The 15,872-nt window shown below is 36.5% G+C and overlaps 1 protein-coding gene across 4 annotated transcripts in view; it reads left to right on the top strand.

The window, feature by feature from the left end:
- CASK (calcium/calmodulin dependent serine protein kinase) overlaps positions 1–15,872 on the top strand; it is a 206,381-nt gene that overhangs the window by 150,997 nt on the left and 39,512 nt on the right. For all 4 annotated transcript variants that reach the window (XM_082046510.1, XM_082046509.1, XM_082046508.1 and 1 more), the window contains exons 12-13: positions 11,007–11,084; positions 12,048–12,128. In XM_082046510.1, the coding sequence (XP_081902636.1) occupies positions 11,007–11,084; positions 12,048–12,128 (159 nt within the window). The remainder of the gene's footprint in view (positions 1–11,006; positions 11,085–12,047; positions 12,129–15,872) is intronic.

The raw sequence follows: 15,872 nt of genomic DNA, 5'->3' as shown, positions 1-15,872 counted from the left end.
TTAATCCATGTTGGAAGTTTGAGGGCAAAAAGGGGCAAAGGTTATTCTGTGGGGTGTAGCAAGGCCTTGTCCATGTAACATGACTTTTTTTTTTTTTCTAGCCATTCCTGTGTTGAGGGATTAGTTTTCTCTGGTTCTTCTAGAATCACAGAATCATTTAGGTTGAAAAAAACCTTTAAGCTCATCGAGTCCAACTATTATAACCTAACACTGCCAAGTCCACCACTAAACCATGTCCCTGAGTGCCACATCTACACATCTTTTAAACACATCCAGGGATGGTGACTCTACCACTTCCCTGGGCAGACTTTTCCAATGCCTGACAACCCTTTCCGTGAATAATTTTTTCCTAATATCTGATCTGGACCTTCCCTGGTGAATGTGAGGCCATTTCCTCTTGTCCTGTCACTTGTTAATCAGAAGAAGAGACCAACACCCTCCATGCTACAACCTCCTTTCAGGTAGTTGCAGACAGTGATCAGGTCTCCCCTCAGCCTCCTTTTCTCCAGGCTGAACAGCCCCAGTTCCCTCAGCGGCTCCTCATCAGACTTGTGCTCCAGACCCCTCACCAGTTTTGTTGCCCTTCTCTGAACTTTCTGCAGCACCTCAATGTCTTTTATGCTTACTTTTACCTGATCAGCTGCTTGGTGTCACCTTTAAAAGGTGGTTTGCCTTAGTTTTTTTAAGGTCAGCTTCAATTTGATATCTGATGCAGCAAAAATAATTTACTATGTTATTGAAATAAAGGGATTTTTGTGTCCTTGAAATTACAAATATGTTAAAGTACCTTGTGAAGTAGTGGTCTAAGCCCATGTCTTTCACAACAGTACTACTGGTACATTCCAGCGTGAGAGTGGTTTTTTTTTTTATTAGAACCACTGAATTTCATTGTGTTGATATTCCAACTGTTATGCTAGTTTTCTTAGTACTGATGTGTGCAAAGCAGTACCTTTATCTCATCCTAGTTTTACTTCTTTCATGTTTCTAAAAGAAGTTGAAAAGTTTGCAAAGTGAACAGAGAAAAATCTGGTTTGTGATACAGGAATGGAGTTGAGACCCCTCCACAAAAAAAGTGGCTGGAGGAACTTGTGGCAGAGAGTTTCTGAAATAGGAAAATATTAGATGGTATACTGAAGATGTCTTGTAGAGTGTAGTGGAGTACTGAAAGGTACCCTGGATGACTGCAGCAGAAATTGAAGAGTTCCCACCTCCTTTGAGGAGGTAAGAAAATATCTTAGTCAGTCTACTTAAATCTAAATAATTTTTGCTTTGTCACTCTGGTTTTAAAGTGTAGCATGTATTTATTTAAGATTATTCAATCTCAGGCTTTGCTTAGCACACTTTCCAATTTGAGAGAACATATGTTTACCTACATGTGTCACATAAGATGTAGAATTTTGCTCATTTGCAACCTCTTCCTCTTTGGCAAGCTATGCGCATGTACTGTCTGGCGTCTCTTTTAGCATCTGCTATCACAGCAGCTTCTGTAGCCCGTACAATTTTTATGATGAGTATTAATATGGGGTTTTCTAAAAATATGAGACAAATTACTAGGTTAGAGTCCTAATTTATAGTAAAACATCATACTGCTAGATAATGGAGTCTAGATTCATTATACATGAATGAGACATTTAGAGGCACTTAAAATTAAATAGAAAGAAATAATGTCTTGTGTGATTTTGAGGAGTAGCACATGACTGTTTATTATCAGTAACTCTGTGACACCAAAAAACAAAACAAACAACACCAGGCAAATCAAGAGGCACAGTTTGAGAGGATGGTTGTGGAAATAAATAAAGACAAAAAAACGCGCACACCCTGCAGTTTATTTTGTGAGAATATAGTCCTTTCCTCAGCTCTTTTACCTCTGAACTGTGGAGTCTTTGAATTTACAGAGTAAGTGCATAGTACATCATAGTTTCTGCTAAAAAGGCATACATTCTACAGCAGAGCTAAAATTTGTTCATAGCTCACATCTGCTGAAGGTAAAAAGTCAGCCCCTTGCAAAGAAATAGAACATACAACTCAGATGTTACCAAACATCTTGACACTTGATCTTGTGGTCTGAACCAGTTTAAGCATAAGTGTGTCTTTGAATCTGCTTTTAACTATACCAGTTTAAAAACTAAAATTAGATCAAAGATTTATGTAGAACAACCTGTGAAAATATTTTATGTTCTATGAAGACTGCAGAAAGCAATGTGACATGAAATATGCATAAGTAGAAATATTTCCTTTATCGTTTTAATAGCTAAAATCGCTGCTTGTCCAAACTAGCAGTATAAGAAAATGGTTACACCCAGATACATAAGCACAGTGAATTTAGCATATGGAGCTCCAGAGGTTTGTTCAGTCCTAGTTTCAGATTGAACTTTGTGTGATTTCCCCACAGTTCCTGCCTGCCTGCAGTTTCACTGCAGGATTGTACCCTATTGAGGGAGTTTAAACTTGGATGTATTTTTGCTTTTTAAGTTTTGTTCAAAAAATTCATACAACAGATATCCCAACCTTTAGCTACGTAACAGAATAGAAATACTTTTCAGTGCTCCATACCCCAACATTTAATTCCCCTGGTGTTTCCAAAGCATGCAAAATATGTCAATGCAGAATTTAGATGATAAAATATTGAGTGGTAACACATGTAATGGCACTTGGCATCTCTGCCTATTGCCAACTCTGGCAAAGGGCTGTGTCCTTTCCTTCCAACTGCCACATAACCAAATTGCTACCAGTAGACAGACCCTGTGAAGGCAACGAGGAGGATTTCTTTCTGGGTTTCTTTTTACCCCTTGGATTACTACAAAGGCACTGCATACACAGTCCTGTGGCTGTGCACTTCTCAGGAATGTGTTTTCCCTCTGAAAGGAAACCTACAATCATTTCACACCTTCTGTCCTTTATTGTATATTCGTCATCAGTAGAATGAACCTCAATCGTTTGTGCTTTACTAAGATACTGTTCTGACAACTCAGTAGGGCCACATCTGACAGACAGTTTTTGTTGTCAAACATAGGAAGCCGAAGGGTCAAGGAGTTTTTTTCTAGCAGTTCTTGAACTAGATGCATTAATGGATTTCCTCTTTCTCCAGTGGTAAGGCATTAAACACCAAGAAACATGTGGTATCTTGTGTGCATCAGAAGTGTGGTCATTAACAACCTGCTAACATTTATTAAACATTTTTCAGTTGTCGTTTATCCTTGGTGTGTCAGGTTTGCTTGGCCAGAATTTCAGGTTTCGTGTATGTGATACAATGAAACTTATCATTCTTACTCTCTAGAAGACAACAGTTTGCCAATCAAGTGCAGTGGGAATTGAACTAATACACAGAGAAAAATGTTTTGCCCAGTTTGGTTGGGTTTCCTTTCTTCTTCCCCCTAAAAGTTAGGTTCTTGATTTAAAATAAAGCAAGTGAAGAAACCCAAATGTGGAATTGTCCAAAAAAAAAAAAAAGGAAGCAGCCTGGAGTAAAAGTTAAAATTCCATAGGGTTGATTGAGTTTACCTGGCACCATTTTTTCGTGCCTGTTGTTGTGGGTAAAGGCTTGAGAAAATCTGGTATTATGTTCATTCTGACACAGGTAGCAACATGAGTCTCTGTTCTACAAGTTATGAATACATAAGAATACACATGACTTTTAAAAACAAATTACACTTGGCCTACATTTTGCCAGTTGAAGTTCCTTTAAAACGTAAAAGAACGTGTAGTTCAGTTCTATCACATAAATAATCAAAATTAAAGTGAAATTTGGGGTTCTCTTTGCTACTATAAGGTGGGGTTTTTTTACATAAAAGATAATTTATGTGTTGCATGAATGTGAATATGTAGAAAGAAACTGAGTATTTCAAATGAGCATAGCCTCTGTCAGGGTTACTGAAAGTCTTTAGTGCTTGAAGTAACAAGCAGCAATGATGACAGCTGTCAGTTCTGTGGAATAACAGAAGCAAACTGTTGTCTGTTCAGACAGAATTCATGTACTGCTTCAGACTGTCTTGTTCTGTGAATACTGTGTCAGGGAATCTCCATTTTAGCTGATAAACTCCTTCCTCAAACCTTGTATTAAAGTAGTTTTGTTCCCAGTTTAATTGCACAACAGTCACCATATAAGGAACTTGAATGCAAAGATTGATCATATTCCTATTCTACAATAAGCGTATCACACAGAAAAAAGTTTGAATCTGTGGAGGGCTGTAACCTGTGATGCTTAAGAGGTCACAAAGTAGAGTCTTAAATATGTTTCAGACTTTTATATGGAATGGGCTGTAACATGCTGTAGAATCATGCTGGGAAATGCATATGAGGTCACTGATGCTAAAATGGTAACAGTGAGCTTCAGGCACAGTTCTTAAACAAAAACAAAAACAGGGGGTTTAAAAGAACAAACTGTCTTTAAACGAAGTTGAAGATAAAGTCCCTGCTGACAGTGACCTTGTTATTCAGCATGTTTTCCAGCCGGATTTGTTAGCTTCGGGGAAGTGTTTCCTTGAGAGTGTAGAATCCTGAGGAAAGAGACACCCATTTTGCATGGAAAAGGAGATGTGGAACAGAACTGGCAGAAGAAAGAGTGAAGTGGTTTATCAATTATCTCACTGATTCTTTAATTTTAGTGCATCTTTGATATTGCTGCTTTTGGATATAATTTCACGCAGCAGGTCATAGATTTCTTTCAGACTTGCAGCACATGAAACCTCTGAGGTAAATGGAGTGCCACAATAGGGAGCTGTGGAAGGTAACAGAGCAGCAAGCCTACTTGTTAGTAAATGTTGCTGTGCAAGGGGCAGCACCTCCACCCAAGAATTTTTAGATGGTACAAAAACCTAAAAGTGATGAAAAACAGTCCTCTGATATCACTATGTTGTATATGATTATATTGTCCAGAAATCAAAAGTCAAATATATAAGGACATGTTTTAATAATTATTTTTAGATGTTTGGATTCAAGGATTTGATATTTGAGGTTATCAACCCAGTTATCTGTCTGTCTGAATTATAACTGAATCCTCACAAAATGTGTATTTGTGTTGAAAGATCCTGCGATTTTGTGCTCTAGCAGTTCCGTGGCTCTTGTTTTAACAAAGGGTTTCTCGTTTGCATCTCAGAAACTTCCAGATTTTGGATAAGTAAAATGCTTACTGATTTCAGACCAGACAGCGAGGCTGAATTTCTACTAGTTGCGATGTCTACGACATTGAATTAGAGGTTGTGCTCGGACAGTATTCTGACTCCTCTTACAGGAAACAGTTAAAAAGGAATTTCTGCACATCTGAAAAACTAGTCAGAAGAGAAGAGTTTGTTTTGTCTCGCCTGCCTTATTGTGGATTAGGCTTTGAGCTGTTTGCCTTCAAATATCAGAAGAAACGAGTTCCCTTTACAGAAGTAGAAGACAAAAAGCCTGGACTTCTACAAAAATAGCTGGTCAACTGATAGTGACACTACTTGATTTGCTGTGGGTATTCTTTTCATAGCATTTGTGTTCTAGCATGCAAAATTTAAAGTAAAACTTGTCTTTTTAAGAATAGGTAACATTCTGTTAATTAGCTATATAATGTTAATTTATGTTTGTTATATGAAGTTTTGTTAACGTATCTGTTGTGATTGTTAAGCTTTTTTAGAGTAAGCTCTTAATTTTGATTTTCTGTGTAGCAAATGCAGCAGAACTGGTGCTGAGGAGTGAGACTGCGAAGTAAAGTATTCAAAAGTTTGTAAATTCCAAAGGTTACAATTGCTGTGGCATTTTACAACATTAAAAAAAAAATAATTGTGAATTTTTAACTGTTACATTTGTGCTTATTGCTGAGTGAAATTGCTGAAGCTTGAGCTACTGGGAAGAGGGGGCAGAGTTACTTACTCTCACTTCACAGTAGACTGTCCCAGCAAAAAGAAAGCCCATAATTAGGGCACATACAGATTTTGCCCTGCTGAAAGTTTGTTGGTATTACATGGAAAAGCATTCTAGTGAGGACAGTGAAGAATTAAGGACTTAAGGTTGCTGGAAGACAACAGCACTGAAAACAGGCCAGTTTTCTGTGATTAAAATTGTGTAGCTAACTGCACATAAGTAATGTGTTCTGTACCACAGGAATGTGTACAGCCTGGCTGTAATTGTCATTAATGTTCACTTTATTCTGTGATGATTGCAAACAGGTTTTGTTCAGAGTTTGCTTAAACATTTCATAAAAAGTTCATGTAAAGTTGTCTTGGATTCTTATGTGCCAGGGAACAAATGTTCTTATGTGTCTAAATGAAACCTCTAAATTCAGATGCTTTCAGAGATGAATTATGGAGCTGTAAATTCCTTCTTCTGAATTACTTCTGCTATAGCTATTGTTTAAGTGCAAAAAACATTTGAAAAACCATGTTGTTTTTCAAGATTGCAAAGAAGGTAGGACTACTTCACCAGTTCTGGTGCATTAATGCTAGTATAAGCTTTCCTCCTCTTACCAGCGTCTGTTGTGTTCTGGCAGAAAGCTTCTAATAATCTTCTGTAACCAGTAAAGACTAATTGTTGTTAGAGTTAATATGATTTTTTTAAGTAGGCTTAATAACATAATGCTAAAAAATTCTTTCCAGACTGAACACACAATTACTAAAATTGGAAATGAGGGATACAAAATAATATCCTGAATTCGTCCTTCTGTTTATATGAGTGCATACCAAACAGGAGACAGTTTAGAACCAGACATGCTTTTTTTAATATTAAAAAAAATTATGTGAATGCATTGTTGAAATGGTATACTGAGAAAATTAAAACCTAAAACAAGTACTAAGAGGTATTAATACTTCCCTTGTTTCTGGGTTTGCTTATTATTACTTCACATGTTTTTAAAGTTAGGTATCTTGGTTATGTTCTTATTTTTGCTTTGACTACATAAACTTCTGATGCAATATTGTACATAATATTATTTTAATTTGTCCTAAGGCGTTAGAAATACTCAATGTCATGTAAACCTGAACAAGATAAATGGTTCATGGGATATTGCTGTGTATTTGATTTGAAAAGAGTCTTGTCATTTTACTGTCTAAGTGCGTAAAAATTGCATTTGTCTTGTGCATTGTAATTTGTGCCACTACTCTCCAAAATAATTCAGTGTTATAATGCATTATACCAGAGAGAAATTGCGTGGCCTGAATAAAAGGTTGTTTCTAGATGAGATGTGAAAATAGACACTGAGACAGTTTGGTAATAATACTGTTTATCTCCACTAGGAAATTATTCCATTGCTCGTATCAAATGTCAGTAATAAGTGCAGATGTTTTGCTGCTGAAAAGGGATTGAAAACAGTTTTAGGTCAAGACAGTTTTCACCATCATTTCAAGAAGCACAATTAAAATGTAAGGGTTTGTGTCCCATCTATAAAAAGACAAAGAAACTCTGGCATGTTGAAAGCCACAGTCAGCTCCTATTGTAAAAGTAATTCAGGGCACAGAGATGGTAAGAACTAGCTGAACGTCTACAGTATGCTTTAAAAAATATTGTACAGGAATTGACAAACTAAGTTTTTCTTCATATCATGTGGAAGTCTTCTTTGACCATTGATAACTTCACCCCCAAAAAAATCTTTCACTACTGCTAGTGGCTTCCTTTAGGATAATTCATAAAGCACCAGTTTTATTGAGATAGATCTCATTTTCCAACAAATTACAAACTAAATTATCACTGAAATTGTAAAGCTTATTCGATAATTTATGGAATAAGTGGCTAGGAGAAGCAATTTTAATTATGTAGCCTGGTCCCATTGTAAGCTAAGAACTCCATGAATTAACTTCAAGTATGCCTTTTCAAAAATGTCTGTTTCTGATTTTTGAAATCTCCTAAGAGAGTAAATCAATTACATTTTAATTACCTGCCATGTCAATATTTGTGCTTTAATTCTACTCTGAATTTGTCCTGACTACTTCCTTTTACTTGAATCTTGTGATAGTTTTGTCATTTAAACAGAATTCTTTTATGTTATCAAACTTCTGTCTTCTTCAAGCGTTTTGTAGTATGCTCGGGGAGAGAGATGATTGATCTTTTTGGAAAGCTTTTTCTGAGCCCTCTCTGCCTCTTGACATTCTTCCACTATTTTGAATGATATACTGTGGCACGCCACAAACACATGTAACAGTCTTGTTCCTTAGTTGCTCTTCTCACAATGGTGTGGGCATTTGACTGTAGTCTTCCGCAGGAGAAACTCACAGGTGGCTGACTTGATGCTTTCTGACTGGCTGAGATTCCCCCTTCCCCTTGCCAAGAGAGTTCCCTCTCTTCTAAGTATTACATGTATTCTTTGTTCTTAGATGTATGATCTTTTATTTGGGCAGAAAATATGCTTCTCTTTTTCTTCGCCTGCAGAGGTTAAAGTGATAGTAACCCAGTTAAACAAATGAAAAATTGTATTTCTTATTTTCTTAAACTAGTATACCATCATGAAATATTCCTGATTTTAATGAGGGATTTACCATTTAAAATGCGTTTCAAGTTGAAGAGGTTCAAGTTGCTTTTCAGATTCATTGAGGGGCTTATTTGCTGCTTGCTTTTTGGAGTTAGGATTGAACAGAATTTTAGAGAAAAATGCGTTATGTATGTGGTAAAAATAGAACATGGTGTTGGCTGTTTGCATAGTTTTCCATTAGATCTTGGAATGAGTGTCTTCCACTGTAATGAGTTTTGGAGGAAGAGTACATGAGGAGATTCTCTAGAAGAGATCTGCTTGTGCTACTGAAGCTTCCAAAAATACATCCAAAAATACATCCTTTCTCCAGTTGAGGCTGTCTTCTACCTCCAGGTTCAATGAATGGATCGCATGGCTTGGATGATACATAGTGCAAATACAGAGTTTTTTCTTGTAAGTACTGTCAGGGTTGGAAGCAAATCTCAGTAGCAGTTCTGGAAGATGGAATTAAAGTGCCATGCCTCAGCGAAAGGGTGCTAGAGAAAAATAAAGGCAGCCTTGTTTAGTCTGAACTTTGCCTTGATTTTTTTCTAAACATTTTCAGAGGGACTTTGCTTCCTACTTTCCTTTTTGCCGCTCTCCTAATCTCGGAAGATAACTTATCCTGTCCCATGATAGTGAGAAAAAAACTGTGTTTGTAAACTGCCAGTTGTTTTGGATCACAATAACATAGCGACTGGAGTGAAACCAGCAACTTCAGTGACCTAGTTTATAAACAATTGCTAGAAATAACTAATAAATAACTAATAAATATATTTTCATGCTAACTTCAGTAATTTTCTTAATATTAAGCAGGATGTGTGTGTGAACCTCCTAGAAAAGTACATTCAATAATATTCATGTTGGGTATCTTGCATTTTCAACAGCTTCTGGTGTGCTTTACTCAGTACACAGTGCTTGATGGAGTTTCTTAACAGATATATAAATGTGATACTTAATAATTTGGGGATGCTGGAGTTTGAGTACGTTTTGTTTACTTATTTAAGAAAGGGTAAAACCTTTCTTTTTTTTTTACTAACCTCAACAGTGGTCAAGGCTGCTTAAACTGTTGAGTAGAGCAGCGTTTTGGCAGCACAAGGTGAGGTGGTTGGATATGGAAGAAACTGATTTATCTTGACTTTACTACTTTTGTGTAACTGTCCTGTGGGCAATGTTTTTGGAAGAGAAATTGTTTCCTCTTTTTGTATTTATTTGCATATGGACTTGAAATGTTCAACATATGCATTAAATTGTTAAGAAACACAAGTAAAATGATGATGATATTGGATTGCATTTATTGCAATTTACATATCTCACGTATCTGAATGGGTTTTCATATGCGAAAGAGAAGAAGGCGCTCTGTACCTTGACAAGATTCCCTTTTTCAGGTATCTAAGGCCAAACAGCAGAGCTGTGAGCTTCTCAGAGGAAGGCCCTGAGCAGCAAAGGTTCCTATCAGCTCATCCTTTACAGTGTTAGGATTGCCGAAGATGTTGGGTTCCCTTGTGTATTTTAAATGTTTTTTACATACACTATGTTGAATTTCAGTTGAATTTGGGGTATTGTGAAAGTTGAGAGATTCTACAACTTCCCTGGTCAACTTATCTCAGTGTTTCACCACCCTCACTGTGATAAAAATTTCTCTAATATCCTGACAATAGTTATTTGCATCTTCTTTCTAACTTACATTTCAAAGAAGTAGTCTAACATAAATAAGAAATAATTATAGGCATGACCATCTCTATTTTGTTTGAAATGTACACCAAATATTTTTTATTTGAAAATAGTACTAATTACAGTCTCCGTTTATTCATAAGTATACATTTGTTCCTTTGTAAAACGTACAATCTGTTAGGTTTGTATGAAAGAGAGCCTGAAAAAATCTATCTATAATTTGAAATTTCAGATAGAACTTTCTCGTATTGCATTTTGCGTAGTTAAAGGGGGGTTAAAGGATTTTTAAAAGAAAATAATTAACCTGGGAGGTTTACAATTCCCTACTTAAATACACTGGCATTCTTCTGTCCAATAGAAATTCCTTGTAGAATAGAAGTATTCTTTTTTGTGATCACTCTTTCTTGGAAGGGTTAGTTTTTCTCTTCCCCAAAGACTTTGGCTTCTGTAGCATTCTGAGTTCGAGAGCATTTTTGCCATATTCTGAGGTTTATTTAAATTACTGTTTGGAAAGCCTGATGACTGATTTGTTGAGAAAAGTGGTGTATGCAGATTAATTTGATTTTGTGGCAGAATGTATGATTTACAGCATTTATTCAAGAGTCAGAAGGTCACTTCTAGTAGAAGAATATAGTTTCTGTAAATCTGTGGAAAAAGCATTAGAGGTTTGCAGAACCTCTTAACCTCTTGAACTTTCCCATGTCATCCTATGAACTCTGAATCTATGGCACTGTTCAAATCAGGAAATGTTTAAAAATGAAAAGCCAAAACCCTAAGCTGCTCGATTTTGTATACAAAACATCTGTGGGACTTGAAGTTTAATAATCATCTTAATCGTGGTAACATAAGCGGACTATTGTTAGCGCTCATCATTATATAAAGTAGCATATGATTTCAGTAGTTTGTTTTCTTGCTATTTCAGCTATATGACAAAATAAACACAAAGTCTTCACCACAAATCAGGAATCCTCCAAGTGATGCTGTACAGAGAGCCAAAGAGGTAATGGCTGTAAAACATATTTTTTACTTTGAAAGTTTGATTGTGTTTGAAGTGGAACATTTGTTTTCTTCATTAAGTTACTGGCATGTATTCTGGCTGAGAATCTGAATTATTTCTGGAATTCTACCATTGCTTACTTAAGTTACATAACATGTTGCATAAACTTGCAGAATTCCATTATTCCTGTAAGGATTATATATATTACTCAGTTTCATCATTGCTGTAGCAATGGCAGTCTTGAAAGGAGCACTCCTGTTGGGTAAACACAGTATCTTTCCTGTTCAGTTTATAAGTTACTTAGTCACAAAAGGTTTTGCTGTTAATTATCAGCTATTTAAACAGAAACAAGTTTGTCATGGATAGTTCTAAGAAGAGCAGACCTAGAAATGTGGCCCCTGAAGATAAAAGATGAATAGACATGGATGTTCTTAATTCTTATATCTGAAAAATAGTATTTGATTTATTTATTGCAAGTAGTTAAAAAAATAGTTGTATTATATATTATCAGTAAAAATAAGTACAGTTGTTGGGGGTAATGCCATAGGAAAACTTTGTTTATAAAGCTGTTAAAACAGAATGAACAGGAAGACTAATAAAACACTTTGTAATAACTTGAGTCACACTCATAGACACTGCAAAGTTCTATTCCACAAAATTTCCTGGCAATTACTCCTGGGAGGTGCTTTCAGAAGCAAAATAATCTGCTTTTGTTGTCCAAGAAGTTCCATGTGAAAAATAAAGGTGAAAGTATTAGGTTGCAGGCAAGTGCCTTTGGGGCGAGGTATTTTATTCTTCTAACAGAGGGGGGTAGCATATTTTCCTAAACCCTTTCCTGTCAAAAACATTATTTTGCATAATCATTTGGAGATATTCTAACTGACCAGTGAGGGTTTTTATTTGTTTGGTTAATGACTTTATTTGAAAGAAAGATACTATGGGCATTTTTTTCTACCTGTTTTGCAGGTATTGGAAGAAATTTCATGTTACCCAGAGAACAATGATGCAAAGGAGCTAAAGCGTATTTTAACACAACCTCATTTCATGGTAAGCAAATGCTGCTCTTGCTGGTTTTTGATGGGTCGGTTGGTTTGTTTGTTTGGAAATTTTTTTTTTGTTTGTTTTTTGTTCTTTATATGAGAAAACTTCGGTAAGTTCTCCCTAAAATCTGCAGGTGGTGAAGATGCATAAAGTACAATATACCTATTAATAAATATTTCTAAGCTGCTGGTCTGGCAAAATAGTCTCTATTACTACTACTATTGGTCCCTGTTACTGTGCTGAAAACTGTCAGCAGCTGGAGTAATCTAATGACGGAGCAGTTTAACTGCCTTTTTGGGGAGAGCTGTGTTGCACATAGAAAGAAGAATTAATCCTTTTGGATATTCATAGGTAGAGCTGGGGTCCTCCTTTTTGTTCCCCAAGCTCTTCTTAGGATAAAGGTGTGTGAAGTCATTGCAAAGTAAGTGTTTATTTAACAGTATTTTACAATAAATCAATAGCTTCTACAGTCTAGTGAATTTGTGTTACGTATCAACTCCTACTGCGTCTGTTTGACAAACTTGATTTATGGACAGTGTCTTAAATTCACTTGGTTCAAGTGACTGAAGTCCAGTCTTTTGAAACTCCTTAAAGGATTTATTTTGTTTATGCTGTGGATGAAGTTCCTAAGTTCAGAAACAGAAGTGTGTGCTTAAATCTGCTATACACTGTTTTCAGCTTGAAATCATGAATTTGACTTTACCTAACATAAGGATTATATGCAGGGGGCTTTGTGGAATTTGCTCATCTGAAAGCTGAATTACTGTAAGTCTGAAGGATAAACCTAATTTCCAGGAAAGAGTGAGCTGAAACCAACCTCATATTCAGGTATAAGATGAACTCTGAATAGCTGCATGTCCCAGTGTGTTCTTTTGATGGCCACTCTAGCTTTGGGTGCATTTATTTCAGTACTTCAAGTCAGATCAGGAGTATGTTTTTGAAGTGAATCTCCTGATTGTCCCCTTACAGTGCTTTGGCTTGTATCATGTAAGAGTCTCAGAGCATGCAAACTAGACTCCTTTCAGATAAAATTAAACTCGAGGATGTACACCAGAAGATTGGCCAGTGTAATCCAGCAGCTAATGGGCATTCAGTCCACAGGGCAAAGTGAAAGCTGGTCAGAAGTGTTATAAAAGCTCCTGCAATGCGTTAAGTGTGAACATCAGGTCCTCACTAACCCAATTGTTTTACTTGTCGATCCATTCCTATTTCACTGAACTAATTGCTAATGCAGATATTGGCTTTTTATGTTGTATGCAGCAACACACTGATATGTCATTGCCTGGAGGTGATACCTATCCTAAAGTCTGTAACAAACCTGGTTCAGCATTTGACAGGAGTGCTTGCTTGAAATGAAATAAAACAAGGTGGAATGGTACTCAGCCATATTGTAAGAAAGTTTTTTTTAAAAAAAGGGAGGGGGGCAGACAAGAACATTCACTGGTACAGAAGTTCTTTATTTGGAATCTGACAGGTTTTTTTAATTTATCTTTCTTTTGCCTAGTTACCACACAGCATTGCAAAAACATTAGGCACTGTGGAGAAATAACAATTTTTTAAGTATAAATTACTTTCAGAGTAGGCACCAATAAAAATGATTGGCATATAAAAATTTAACCTATCAAGTCAAACAACAAGAGAAGTGAGTTGTAAATCTTCTTTTATAGGTATCTCTATTTCCATGTGTTATCCTCATGAATTTAAAACCAGAATTATTTTGCTGCAATGCTATAAAAGGTATTTTTTTAATAAGGAGTAAACCACAATTCCATAACAAGTATTTTTGACAAGGAGTAATTTCAGTAAGTCTGTGGCATCCCAAGCTAAATCACTGGTTGATGGAGACCCATCCCTTCTCCTCACGTTTCATCCTCTCCCTGGCAGTTGTTCCGACATTCATCTGACACCGCACTTCTGTATTGCACTGTGCTGAACTACTAGAAAACTGCTCCAGCAAAACAATGATCTGTTGAGCAAAAAGTGTTAGAGACAAACAGAATACTGCCAGAGCCAGAATGAACATGGGGACAGAAACATGCAGTCTGGGATAGGGAGGAATGGCAGAAACTTGTAAAGCAGCACTGAAATCAGCACATGTTGCTGTGGAACCTGCCTTTAGGGTGCAGATACCAAAGAGACTCAAGCGTCAGAGGCCACCTCCTCCTCTCCCATCATTCCCACTCCTGCTCACAGATACACCTTTTATAAGGTTGCAGACCCTACAAAATTATTCTTACATATGTGGCATTCTGCGACTTTCCTTCAGAGCCAAAGCCTTTAAAATAGGTACTCTTTGGAAAGGAAATAATTGTATAAAAGAATATTGTCAGCCTACACTCAATGTGTTAACCACATGTTGTAGAGAGCAATACTCTGATTAGTAATTTGCTGAGCTCTGATGCACAGAGGCTGAAGCAATAAGGTGTAACAAGTAGGATCGTGTCCATTAACACCTGTATGATAACAGAGTATTTTACTATTATTTATATTATTATCTAAATGGAAGACAGTGGAGTATACTGTGTTTCATTTACTTAAAGACAGTCCAGGGGTGTCAAATTCATTTTCATCGGGGGCCACATCAGCCTCACGGTTGTCTTCAATGGGCCGAATGTAATTTTAGGACTGTATTCCTACATTGATACAGTCCTAAAATTACATTCGGCCCATTGAAGGCAACCGTGAGGCTGATGTGGACCCCAGCAAAAATTAGTTTGATATCCCTGGTTTAGACTGTATATAGACCTTTACAGAACCAGAGCTCATAAAGTATGCATTTGTGAGGACCCTTACTGGTACCGAGATCTTAGAGTTCAAAGGTTTTTATTATTTGAGTTTTGTTTTGCCTTTTTGTGCCTTATTGGGTGCAGAAATAAATTATGAATTTAGGCTGTACATGCTTAACATTTTAATTTAAATAAATGTGTGTAAATTTTTCATAAAGATCTCTCAGTAAGTAATTAGTTTCAGAATTATTTAAAATATTATCAAGTACCTCATTTGTTGTGTACAAATTTCAAGGAGCTCTTATTCCATTACACAACTTTGACTAGTTTTCCAAATACGCCAGTTTTACCTGTAAAAGGCTCTATTATAGATCTTTAGTATGTGGCAGCAATTGAAATGTTTGCTGTACTAGGAGACTTTTACTTAGTTCTATATTGAAGTTTTATCCATAATCATGCACCTTCTGTTGTGTTAAGAGGGTTAATTTAGCATTCCAGCTTGTCCTCAGTGGTTGCACTGGGGGCTGAGGGCAGCTGAGCTGAACCCCTGAGTGGTGCCAAATTACACTAAATGACCTCAAGTTGACCCTATAAGTCCAATATTGCAAAGTATATACATTTTAAGATGACTACATAGTGTTACTACTGTGATTACAAATACAAGCTTGAGGTCTAAGTGACCTGGGGAAATGTTTGGTTTAACCAAGTGTGCAAATCTTACCCAAAAGCATCCTTTTGGGTGGGGAAGAGGCTGTCGACTGATTCCGGAAGTCTATTATGCTGTTTCCTTGACTTCTCAGTGATGGTGTCTTCCCTAACCTTCCCCTGTTGTTAGGGTATTTTATACAATTTTCTACGTTCAGATGGAGCTTCAGTGACTCTAGTCATACATACCTTTGATATAGATTGGTGTAAAATCTCTTGCTTCAACTTTTAAGGTAAAAACTTCACCGCTCTTGTGCAAGGGAGCATAGGAACATGCTGGAGGCGTATATCTTTTGAGATGGAGGTGTGTTTTGACATT

The sequence above is a fragment of the Streptopelia decaocto genome (genome assembly GCF_964273445.1).
Source record: "Streptopelia decaocto genome assembly, chromosome: 1".
In the NCBI taxonomy this organism is placed as follows: domain Eukaryota; kingdom Metazoa; phylum Chordata; class Aves; order Columbiformes; family Columbidae; genus Streptopelia; species Streptopelia decaocto.
The sequence above is the reverse complement of the archived record's forward strand: the minus strand, read 5'-3'. Positions and strand labels throughout refer to the sequence as shown.